This window comes from Bombina bombina, chromosome 1 (genome assembly GCF_027579735.1).
Source record: "Bombina bombina isolate aBomBom1 chromosome 1, aBomBom1.pri, whole genome shotgun sequence".
NCBI lineage: Eukaryota > Metazoa > Chordata > Amphibia > Anura > Bombinatoridae > Bombina > Bombina bombina.
Window position 1 is genome coordinate 444,700,508 of NC_069499.1, and position 12,870 is coordinate 444,713,377.

Here is a 12,870-nt window from a genome sequence, read left to right on the forward strand (position 1 = left end):
TTGTTTTTGAGAGGCATGACATGCAGTCGCATGTGTGAGGAGCTCTGATACATAGAAAAGACTTTCTGAAGGCGTCATTTGGTATCGTATTCCCCTTTGGGCTTGGTTGGGTCTCAGCAAAGCAGATACCAGGGACTGTAAAGGGGTTAAAGTTAAAAACGGCTCCGGTTCCGTTATTTTAAGGGTTAAAGCTTCCAAATTTGGTGTGCAATACTTTCAAGGCTTTAAGACACTGTGGTGAAATTTTGGTGAATTTTGAACAATTCCTTCATATTTTTTCGCAATTGCAGTAATAAAGTGTGTTCAGTTTAAAATTTAAAGTGACAGTAACGGTTTTATTCTAAAACGTTTTTTGTACTTTGTTATCAAGTTTATGCCTGTTTAACATGTCTGAACTACCAGATAGACTGTGTTCTGAATGTGGGGAAGCCAGAGTTCCTTCTCATTTAAATAAATGTGATTTATGTGACAATGACAATGATGCCCAAGATGATTCCTCAAGTGAGGGGAGTAAGCATGGTACTGCATCATTCCCTCCTTCGTCTACACGAGTCTTGCCCACTCAGGAGGCCCCTAGTACATCTAGCGCGCCAATACTCCTTACTATGCAACAATTAACGGCTGTAATGGATAATTCTGTCAAAAACATTTTAGCCAAAATGCACACTTATCAGCGTAAGCGCGACTGCTCTGTTTTAGATACTGAAGAGCATGACGACGCTGATAATAATGGTTCTGAAGGGCCCCTAAACCAGTCTGATGGGGCCAGGGAGGTTTTGTCTGAGGGAGAAATTACAGATTCAGGGAACATTTCTCAACAAGCTGAACCTGATGTGATTACGTTTAAATTTAAGTTGGAACATCTCCGCGCTCTGCTTAAGGAGGTATTATCCACTCTGGATGATTGTGACAATTTGGTCATCCCAGAGAAGCTATGTAAAATGGACAAGTTCCTAGAGGTCCCGGGGCTCCCAGAAGCTTTTCCTATACCCAAGCGGGTGGCGGACATTGTAAATAAAGAATGGGAAAGGCCCGGTATTCCTTTCGTCCCTCCCCCCATATTTAAAAAATTGTTTCCTATGGTCGACCCCAGAAAGGACTTATGGCAGACAGTCCCCAAGGTCGAGGGAGCGGTTTCCACTTTAAACAAACGCACCACTATACCCATAGAAGATAGTTGTGCTTTCAAAGATCCTATGGATAAAAAATTAGAAGGTTTACTTAAAAAGATGTTTGTTCAGCAGGGTTACCTTCTACAACCAATTTCATGCATTGTCCCTGTCGCTACAGCCGCATGTTTCTGGTTCGATGAGCTGGTAAAGGCGGTCGATAGTGATTCTCCTCCTTATGAGGAGATTATGGACAGAATCAATGCTCTCAAATTGGCTAATTCTTTCACCCTAGACGCCACTTTGCAATTGGCTAGGTTAGCGGCTAAGAATTCTGGGTTTGCTATTGTGGCGCGCAGAGCGCTTTGGTTGAAATCTTGGTCAGCTGATGCGTCTTCCAAGAACAAGCTACTTAACATTCCTTTCAAGGGGAAAACGCTGTTTGGCCCTGACTTGAAAGAGATTATCTCTGATATCACTGGGGGTAAGGGCCATGCCCTTCCTCAGGATCGGCCTTTCAAGGCCAAAAATAAACCTAATTTTCGTCCCTTTCGTAGAAACGGACCAGCCCAAAGTGCTACGTCCTCTAAGCAAGAGGGTAATACTTCTCAAGCCAAGCAAGCTTGGAGACCAATGCAAGGCTGGAACAAGGGAAAGCAGGCCAAGAAACCTGCCACTGCTACCAAGACAGCATGAAAGGTTGGCCCCCGATCCGGGACCGGATCTGGTGGGGGGCAGACTCTCTCTCTTCGCTCAGGCTTGGGCAAGAGATGTTCTGGATCCTTGGACACTAGAAATAGTCTCCCAAGGTTATCTTCTGGAATTCAAGGGGCTTCCCCCAAGGGGGAGGTTCCACAGGTCTCAGTTGTCTTCAGACCACATAAAAAGACAGGCATTCTTACATTGTGTAGAAGACCTGTTAACAATGGGAGTGATTCATCCTGTTCCATTAGGAGAACAAGGGATGGGGTTCTACTCCAATCTGTTCATAGTTCCCAAAAAAGAGGGAACGTTCAGACCAATCTTAGATCTCAAGATCTTAAACAAGTTTCTCAAGGTTCCATCGTTCAAGATGGAAACCATTCGAACAATTCTTCCTTCCATCCAGGAAGGTCAATTCATGACCACGGTGGATTTAAAGGATGCGTATCTACATATTCCTATCCACAAGGAACATCATCGGTTCCTAAGGTTCGCATTCCTGGACAAGCATTACCAGTTCGTGGCGCTTCCTTTCGGATTAGCCACTGCTCCAAGGATTTTCACAAAGGTACTAGGGTCCCTTCTAGCTGTGCTAAGACCAAGGGGCATTGCTGTAGTACCTTACTTGGACGACATTCTGATTCAAGCGTCGTCCCTTCCTCAAGCAAAGGCTCACACGGACATCGTCCTGGCCTTTCTCAGATCTCACGGATGGAAAGTGAACGTGGAAAAGAGTTCTCTATCTCCGTCGACAAGGGTTCCCTTCTTGGGAACAATAATAGACTCCTTAGAAATGAGGATTTTTCTGACAGAGGCCAGAAAAACAAGACTTCTAGACTCTTGTCGGATACTTCATTCCGTTCCTCTTCCTTCCATAGCGCAGTGCATGGAAGTGATAGGTTTGATGGTAGCGGCAATGGACATAGTTCCTTTTGCGCGCATTCATCTAAGACCATTACAACTGTGCATGCTCAGTCAGTGGAATGGGGACTATACAGACTTGTCTCCGAGGATACAAGTAAATCAGAGGACCAGAGACTCACTCCGTTGGTGGCTGTCCCTGGACAACCTGTCACAAGGGATGACCTTCCGCAGACCAGAGTGGGTCATTGTCACGACCGACGCCAGTCTGATGGGCTGGGGCGCGGTCTGGGGATCCCTGAAAGCTCAGGGTCTTTGGTCTCGGGAAGAATCTCTTCTACCGATAAATATTCTGGAACTGAGAGCGATATTCAATGCTCTCAAGGCTTGGCCTCAGCTAGCGAGGGCCAAGTTCATACGGTTTCAATCAGACAACATGACAACTGTTGCGTACATCAACCATCAGGGGGGAACAAGGAGTTCCCTGGCGATGGAAGAAGTGACCAAAATCATTCAATGGGCGGAGTCTCACTCCTGCCACCTGTCTGCAATCCACATCCCAGGAGTGGAAAATTGGGAAGCGGATTTTCTGAGTCGTCAGACATTGCATCCGGGGGAGTGGGAACTCCATCCGGAAATCTTTGTCCAAATCACTCAACTGTGGGGCATTCCAGACATGGATCTGATGACCTCTCGTCAGAACTTCAAAGTTCCTTGCTACGGGTCCAGATCCAGGGATCCCAAGGCGGCTCTAGTGGATGCACTAGTAGCACCTTGGACCTTCAAACTAGCTTATGTATTCCCGCCGTTTCCTCTCATCCCCAGGCTGGTAGCCAGGATCAATCAGGAGAGGGCGTCGGTGATCTTGATAGCTCCTGCGTGGCCACGCAGGACTTGGTATGCAGATCTGGTGAATATGTCATCGGCTCCACCATGGAAGCTACCTTTGAGACGAGACCTTCTTGTTCAAGGTCCGTTCGAACATCCGAATCTGGTCTCACTCCAGCTGACTGCTTGGAGATTGAACGCTTGATCTTATCGAAGCGAGGGTTCTCAGATTCTGTTATCGATACTCTTGTTCAGGCCAGAAAGCCTGTAACTAGAAAGATTTACCACAAAATTTGGAAAAAATATATCTGTTGGTGTGAATCTAAAGGATTCCCTTGGGACAAGGTTAAGATTCCTAAGATTCTATCCTTCCTTCAAGAAGGATTGGAAAAAGGATTATCTGCAAGTTCCCTGAAGGGACAGATTTCTGCCTTGTCTGTGTTACTTCACAAAAAGCTGGCAGCTGTGCCAGATGTTCAAGCCTTTGTTCAGGCTCTGGTTAGAATCAAGCCTGTTTACAAACCTTTGACTCCTCCTTGGAGTCTCAACTTAGTTCTTTCAGTTCTTCAGGGGGTTCCGTTTGAACCCTTACATTCCGTTGATATTAAGTTATTATCTTGGAAAGTTTTGTTTTTGGTTGCAATTTCTTCTGCTAGAAGAGTTTCAGAATTATCTGCTCTGCAGTGTTCTCCTCCTTATCTGGTGTTCCATGCAGATAAGGTGGTTTTACGTACTAAACCTGGTTTTCTTCCAAAAGTTGTTTCTAACAAAAACATTAACCAGGAGATTATCGTACCTTCTCTGTGCCCGAAACCAGTTTCAAAGAAGGAACGTTTGTTGCACAATTTGGATGTTGTTCGCGCTCTAAAATTCTATTTAGACGCTACAAAGGATTTTAGACAAACATCTTCCTTGTTTGTTGTTTATTCCGGTAAAAGGAGAGGTCAAAAAGCAACTTCTACCTCTCTCTCTTTTTGGATTAAAAGCATCATCAGATTGGCTTACGAGACTGCCGGACGGCAGCCTCCCGAAAGAATCACAGCTCATTCCACTAGGGCTGTGGCTTCCACATGGGCCTTCAAGAACGAGGCTTCTGTTGATCAGATATGTAGGGCAGCGACTTGGTCTTCACTGCACACTTTTACCAAATTTTACAAGTTTGATACTTTTGCTTCTTCTGAGGCTATTTTTGGGAGAAAGGTTTTGCAAGCCGTGGTGCCTTCCATCTAGGTGACCTGATTTGCTCCCTCCCATCATCCGTGTCCTAAAGCTTTGGTATTGGTTCCCACAAGTAAGGATGACGCCGTGGACCGGACACACCTATGTTGGAGAAAACAGAATTTATGTTTACCTGATAAATTACTTTCTCCAACGGTGTGTCCGGTCCACGGCCCGCCCTGGTTTTTTAATCAGGTCTGATAATTTATTTTCTTTAACTACAGTCACCACGGTATCATATGGTTTCTCCTATGCAAATATTCCTCCTTAACGTCTGTCGAATGACTGGGGTAGGCGGAGCCTAGGAGGGATCATGTGACCAGCTTTGCTGGGCTCTTTGCCATTTCCTGTTGGGGAAGAGAATATCCCACAAGTAAGGATGACGCCGTGGACCGGACACACCGTTGGAGAAAGTAATTTATCAGGTAAACATAAATTCTGTTTCCTCAGACAAGGGTGCCTTTTCTGGGAACCCTGATAGACTGTGTGTCGATGAAAATTTTTCTGACGGAGGTCAGGAAGTTAAAAATTCTGAATACATGTCGAGCCCTTCAGTCCAATCCTCGGCCGTCAGTGGCTGAGTGCATGAAGGTAATCAGATTGTTGGTGGCGGCAATTGACATTGTACCGTTTGCACGTTTTCATCTCAGGCCTCTGCAGCTAAGCATGCTCAGGCAATGGAATGGAGATTATACTGATTTGTCTCCTCAAATAACCCTAGATCAGGAGACAATGGACTCTCTTCTATGGTGGATCATCTATCCCAGGGGACATGCTTTCGCAGACTCGCGTGGGTGATTATGACAATGGATGCCAGCCTGTTAGGATGGGGAGCAGTCTGGAGCTCCTTAAGGGCTCAGGGAGTATGGACTCAAACAGAATCTCCTTCCTATCAACATTCTAGAGTTGAGGGCGATATTAGTTGGCCTCGGCCCAATTAATCTGATTCCAGTCGGACAACATAACGACAGTGGCTTACATCAATCATCAGGTAGGAACAAGGAGTTCCTTGGCGATGATCGAGGTAGCCAAAATAATTCCGTGGGCGGAGGCTCACTCTTGCCATCTGTCGGCGATCTACATCCCAGGGGTGGAAAACTGGGAGGCAGATTTTCTGAGCAGGCAGACTTTTTATCCGGGAGAGTGGGGGCTCCATCTGGAAATATTTTCAAGCCCGATTCTCAGATGGGGTTGGCCAGAGTTGGACCTTTTGGCGTCTCGTCAGAATGCCAAGCTTCCCAAAATAAGAGGGAGTAGAGGGAGTGTGGTCCAGAGTGGTCTTACAGAGTTTGGTAAGAGGATCTAGTTCAGATGTCCAGTTGTGCTCTTTGGTCTCTTCCTTTGCATCCAGACCTTCTGTCTCAAGGTTTGTTTTTTTATCCAGTGATCAATTCTGTAAGCTTGATGGCATGGAGAACAAATAGATCTTAAGCAGAGTGGGTTCTCTGATTCTGTTATTGAAACTATGACGCAGGCTTGTAATTGGCTTGTATTGGAGGACCTTTTTCTTGATGTAAGGATCATGTTTTTTCCTGGCATTCTCTTTGAATTCCCAGGATTTTGCAGGTTTTGCAAGATGGTTTGTATAAGGGTTTATCCACCAGTTCTTTTGAAAGGTCAGATTTCAGCTGTTACAGTTCTTTTCCTCTAGAAGATTGCTAATCTTCCAGCTATTTATATTTTTGTTCAGGCTTTGGCTAGAGTTAAGCCCGTTAAATCAATTTTCTCCTCTTTGGGGTCTTATCTTGGTTTTGAAGGTTTTGCAGGCTCCTCCTTTTGAGCCTATGCATAAGGTTTGGTTTCTTTTGCCTCTTTCTTCTGCTAAAAGAGTTTGAGTTATCTGCCCTTTCATTTGATCATCCTTTTTTTTTTTTTTTTTTTTTTAAGGATAAGGCAGTTTTTAGGACTAAATTTTCTTTCTTGCCTATGTTTGTATCTTCTGACTTTATCGCTCAGATTGTTGTCCCTTATTTATGTCCTAATCCTTAAAATTCTTCAGAGAGTTTTTTTTGCACAATTTGGATTTTGTTAGAGCGTTGAAGTATTATGTTGACTCCACTATAGTTTTCAGACAAACTTCTAATTTGTTTCTTCATTTTTCTTCTTATTTGAGACTTCTGATCCTATTAGGAGTTTTGTGGAGGTAGGTAGCCGCAAACTTAACGGATTACTGCTGATTCAAGATTAGTTGCAGTTTCTTGGCCTTTTAAGATTGAGGCTTCTGTTACGGATTTGCAAGGCAGCTACTTGATCTTCTTTGCATACTTTACATTCTACCATTTTTATGTTTTTGCTGCTTCTGAGGTAGAAAGTTCTTCAGGCAGTTATCTCTGGATGATTGATATTTTGCCTATTGGTTATTCTTTCATTGCACGGTTTGGTCAATTTATGGGTTCCTTTGTGGTTGTGAATTTAGTTTTTCTGTGAAAAAAAGTTGTTTCTTAAATCCCACCCTTTATACTTGTATTACTTGTTGACTCCACAGCTTGGGTTTTAGTTCACAGGAGTAATGGATCATGGACTCTCACCATCTATGCAAAAGAATTTGTTTACCTGATAAATTTATTTTACAGTGGTGAGAGTCCACAAGACCCCACCCTTTGTTTTTGTTTTTTTCTTGCTCACATCTTTTTTTTTTTCCTGCTCCTATTGTTTTGCTTTCCTTTTCCTACCTGTTTTGCTTTTCTTTTCCTACCTGTTTTGCTTGGCTATACGTTAGACTGAGGTACCTGTGAGGTGGGAGGGATTTTATAGAATTCTTTGGGTTTGTGAGTCTTTGCCTCCTCCTAGTTGCAGTGAAGAGTAATTCCCAGGATTCACCATAAACTATTTTGCAAAACATTTGAAATGGTTTAGGTAAGTGTTGGAAATATAACTGTGGTTTAAAAAATAGTTTAATTTTAACAGTTTGTACAAAATATCTTAAAATCTGAAAGGTATTTTCTAAAGCCTTCTTTAACCCCTTAAGGACCAAGGATGTACTTAATGATCAAGGACATACCTTGTACGTCCTCAGGGTTTTCAAGTGCTTCCAGCCGCTTTCAGGTTATTGCAGTGATGCCTCGATATTGAGGCATCCTGCAATAACCTTTAAGCATCCGATGCAGAGAGAGCAAGTCTGTGGCCCTCTCTGCATCGGCCGGCGATGGTGCAGATCGTTGGTGTGTGGGAGCCATAGTAGGGAGGCTGGTTGGTGGCCCATCGCTGGTGCAAGTTCCGGATCCTGTTCCTGAGTGTCCGAGAGCGTACGAGGGGGCTCAGGACAATAACGTTATGTCCAAGGAGGGAAAGGGAAAAGGGAGAGGAAACAAAATGTTTGGAAAGGGATTGGGGAGGGTGGAGCAGCTACACTACAGAAAATGGGGTGTTTATTATTTTTTTTTTAGAAAAAAGGGCAATTTTTCTTAGTATACTGCGTACTGGCAGACAGCTGCCAGTACCTAAGATGGTGGCTAATAGGTCGAGGGGGGAGGCTGAGAGAGCTGTTTTGGGGGGAGGGGGGTAATGGGGGATCCCCCCCCCCCCCCCCACACACACACACACATATATATATATATATATATATATATATATATATATATATATATAGTCCAATAATAAGCACTCTCTGGATTTAAACACAGCAAATGTAATAAGCGGTGACGTTTCGGGGCATTCACCCCTTCCTCAGACAACCAACAACATTGTTAAATACCCAATATGCCCCTCCCCTATTTCAATTAAACCAAACACCCAATAGGAGATGATGTATACAAATCATTAGTCAAACATAAATCAAACATTAACCATCATCTATATTTCATCAGATATGTGCAAGTAATACATCAAACCAAGTAATAATCAATAAATCTTTGTACCTCTTATCATAAATAAAGTGAGACCTAAAGCTTAAAGCAGTGACAAATTAAAAATGGACATGGATCTGTATACTAAATCAAAAATACAATACCATAATAGTTGATTAAGCAGCCATAGGAATGACACTAATTTAAAGTATAAAGTGCCATGAGAGGAGGAATAAATCAAATAAAACAGAGCAGAATGCATAATCATACTAAGAAGCCGCCATTACTTACCACGCTAGTTTCAGCGTGTTCGGAGGTGGACATGGTCATCCTCCATGTTCAAGGCATCACTCAGCTCATGTGACCAGAAACTGGTCAATCACAAGACCGGGGTTAGGCGTTGTCATAGCAACCCACATATACACAGACTTGTTCACAGCGCTTATCAACAAGTTGCCACGGCAACATCAAAACAAGGCATAGAAACAGCGCTACGTGGGAAATGAATGCTTATCACTAGCCATCGGTATAGAAGCCTCTCTTATCTAGTACAGCAGAGCCACTATTATTAGTCACATAGACCTCGGCATGATTGGCGGTAGGCGTAATCTCCCTTCGTGATTACAGGGACTACTTGGCTCTTTTGACAAGAAACTGGTCAATCACTGTGTTGTGTTAGGCAATGCCATGGCAACCCTTACAAAAACACCATGTTCCACGCCTCTAAGCGTAACTTCTCCACAGGTTGTCATGGCAACGTCAAACACAGCAAAAAAAAAAAATATAATTTTTTTTTAGTAGACAACCCAAAGTGTATTGATCTAGGCCCATTTTGGTTTTATTTCATGCCACCATTTCACCACCAAATGCGATCAAATAAAAAAAAGGTTTCTCACTGAAATTATTTACAAACAGCTTGTGTAATTATAGCACAAATGGTTGTAAATGCTTCTCTGGGATCCCCTTTATTCAGAAATAGTAGACATTTATGGCTTTGGTGTTGCTTTTTGGTAATTAGAAGGCCACTAAATGCCGCTGCACACCACACTTTTATTATGCCCAGCAGTGAAGGGATTAATTAGGTAGCTTGTAGGGTTAATTTTAGCTTTAGTGTAGAGATCAGCCACCCACCTGACACATCCCACCATCTGATCCTTCCCGACCCCCCTCTCTTCCCTCCCCCACCTCACAATTGTCACCGCCATCTTACGTACTGGCAGAAAGTCTGACAGTATACAAATAAAAGGTTCTTTTTTTTTTTTTTAAGATTATATATATATATATATATATATATATATATATATATATATATATATATATATATATATATATATGTGTATATATAGATAGATAGATATATAAACACCAGGTAGCGCACTCTCGCTCGCCAACAAAACTCAAGACCAGGGTGCTCAAAAAATATTCATTTTTTATATATATATATAAAAAATTATATATATATATATATATGTATATATATACACACACCTGTGAAGGGTTATTCAGGGATTCCTGACAGATATCAGTGTTACAATGTAACTATCGCTAATTTAAAAAAAAAAAAATCATTTGGAAATAGCAAAGTGCTACTTGTACTTATTGCCCTATAACTTGCAAAAAAAGCAAAGAACATTGGGTATTTCGAAACTCGACAAAATTTAGAAACTATTTAGCATGGGTGTTTTTTGGTGGTTGTAGATGTGTAACAGATTTTTGGGGTCAAAGTTAGAAAAACTGTGGGTTTTTTCAATTTTTTAATCACATTTTATAATTTTTTATAGTAAATTATAAGATATGATGAAAATAATGGTATCTTTAGAAAGTCCATTTAATGGTGAGAAAAAAACGGTATATAATGTGTGGGTACAGTAAATGAGTGAGGAAAATTACAGCTAAACACAAACTCAGCAGAAATATAAAAATAGCGCTGGTACCAAACGGTAAGAAAATTGAAAAGTGATGTGGTCACTAAGGGGTTAAGGTGTACAATAAACAGACAAGCCAAGGGGCAGACTGGTACAGAAGAATTACCGTTGTGATATAGTGTTTAAATGACCACTTTATATTTAAAGGGACAGTACACTGTAAAATTGTTTTTATATGAATGTTTTTTTAATGACTTGCTATACCAGCTGCAGAGTATACAATTTATGAGAAATTGCATTTTCAGGTTTATTTGTGTATATGAAGTAGCTGGTTTTGTGCTTTTAAACCACAGCCTATTACAATGGGTTGAGCTTCAGGTAATATCAGATCTTATTATGTTATCACTTTGTGTACACAGACTTGCTTCCTTATCTTATATTTGTCTAGAAAACCAAAGCTCAATACTTAGAGAGAACAATGGAAAATTATCATTTTATTACTTAACTATCCCGCACCCCACTGAAAGTGTAATCTCTTCTGCTGGCTGTGTTTACTTAGGCTATTCAATAGAATATACTCCAGTATAGAAACTTTCAGTATAGGTTTGGATACCACAGGCTAAATCAGCTATTTCAAATGCCAAAATAAGGGTAAAGGAGCTACTTGTAAACATTTAGAAACACACCAGCAGGTAAAATTAATTATTAGGAACAATTTAAAGGGGAGAACATTTTTGGGTGAACTGTCCCTTTAAGTGATTTATTTTTTGTGTCCTGTGCATTCAGGTATGAATTTAAATAAGAGAGAGCTGAATGAACACGTAGAATTTGAATCCCAGACATACTACGCTGCATTTGCTGCTGAACTTGAAGCCTGTGCACAACCAATGTGGGGGCTTTTGTCACACTGCAAAGTTAGGGTGAGTAAAAGCTGTCCAGATTTTGTGAGTAAAATACCTCACTTTGCAGCATGTAGGAGTGTTGGGGTCCAGCAGTCCACAAAGTGAACTCCAGCGCCTCTGGGGAAACAATTATCTGTTATCTTAACGGAAAAGGAGGCAAAATAAAGAAATAATTGCAAAGTTCTTAAACTACATATATTTAAAATGTTATGAGAAATGCCCCTTTAAACTGGTGACTAAACAATTGAAACGGCTACAATTTGCACAGGATGTGAAATTTCACATTAGTGCATGTGCCCACACTGCCTAACTGTGTCTTTAAGAGGCAATGTGTTTATGGAACATATTAGTACAGTAAAAAATGCTATCACTTTAATGTCCTTTTAAAATTGAAGCATATTTTGTGAAATGTTTTCATTGTTATATTTTAAAAAGCCTTAAAGGGACACTGAACACAATTTTTTTCTTTTGTGATTCATATAGAGCATGCAATTTTAAGCAACTTTCTAATTTACTCCTATTATCAATTTTTCTTCGTTCTCTTGCTATCTTTATTTAAAAAAGAAGGCATCTAAGCTAAGGAGCCAGCCAGTTGTTGGTTCAGAACCTTGGACATGACTTGTTTATTGGTGCTGTCTAATCAGCAAGGACAACCCAGGTTATTCACCAAAAATCGGCCGGCATGTAAACTTACATTCTTGCTTTTTAAATAAAGATACCAAGAGAATGAAGACAATTTGATAGTAACTCCTACTATCAAATGTTTTTCATTTTCTTGGTATCTTTATTTGAAATGCAAGAATGTAAGTTTAGATGTCGGGCCATTTTTGGTGAACAACCTGGGTTGTTCTTGCTGATTGGTGGATAAATTCATCCAGAGGGTCTGAACCAAAAAAAAAGCTTAGGTGCCTTCTTTTCAAATAAAGATAGCAAAAGAACGAATAAAAATTGATAATAGGAGTAAATTAGAAAGTTGCTTAAAATTGCATGCTCTATCTGAATCACTAAAAAAATTGTGTTCAGTGTCCCTTTAAGAGTTTAAAAGTAAACCCTACTTCTTCCTTATACTTCATACTTCTCCCGATCACTAGAGTTGATAAAAGGAAACCGTAAAGAGCAGCATAATTGACCATTACTATCAGAATTTTTTGACATGGGGTTCCAGATGTCTGGTGGAGCAGCATCTTTGTCTTCTTTTTTTCTTTCCTTCATTGTTTTGTATGATTGTTTTGTATCTTGCTGTGGTCACCATATGATCTTGATATTTATGGCACCTATGGTTTATATAGGAAATGCATGTTATTAATATTATGTTTATGTCAATCTCAATTTATCCAAACAGGAATTGTTTACTATTTTTTTGTATTTGTTGCCAAATGTCCATGAGAAAGTCAGTCATATGTGGTTTCTAAAGCGCAATTGCTATACAGCTGAGATAAGTTTGTATGTCTATATTAATTTGTATAGAACAATAGGGGTACCTATATGAGAGCGCCTATAATGTGACAAAGTAAAACTAATATGGACAGCAAAGAAATTGTTGCAATCCAAAAAGAAAATATATAATTAAAATTACCCCTATAAAAAATATATATTTGTA

General features: G+C 40.8%; 1 protein-coding gene across 1 annotated transcript in view; it reads left to right on the forward strand.

The window, feature by feature from the left end:
• UBR3 (ubiquitin protein ligase E3 component n-recognin 3) overlaps positions 1-12,870 on the forward strand; it is a 1,090,259-nt gene that overhangs the window by 280,809 nt on the left and 796,580 nt on the right. The window contains 1 exon segment of the mRNA XM_053698420.1: positions 11,155-11,288. Within this exon segment, the coding sequence (XP_053554395.1) occupies positions 11,155-11,288 (134 nt within the window).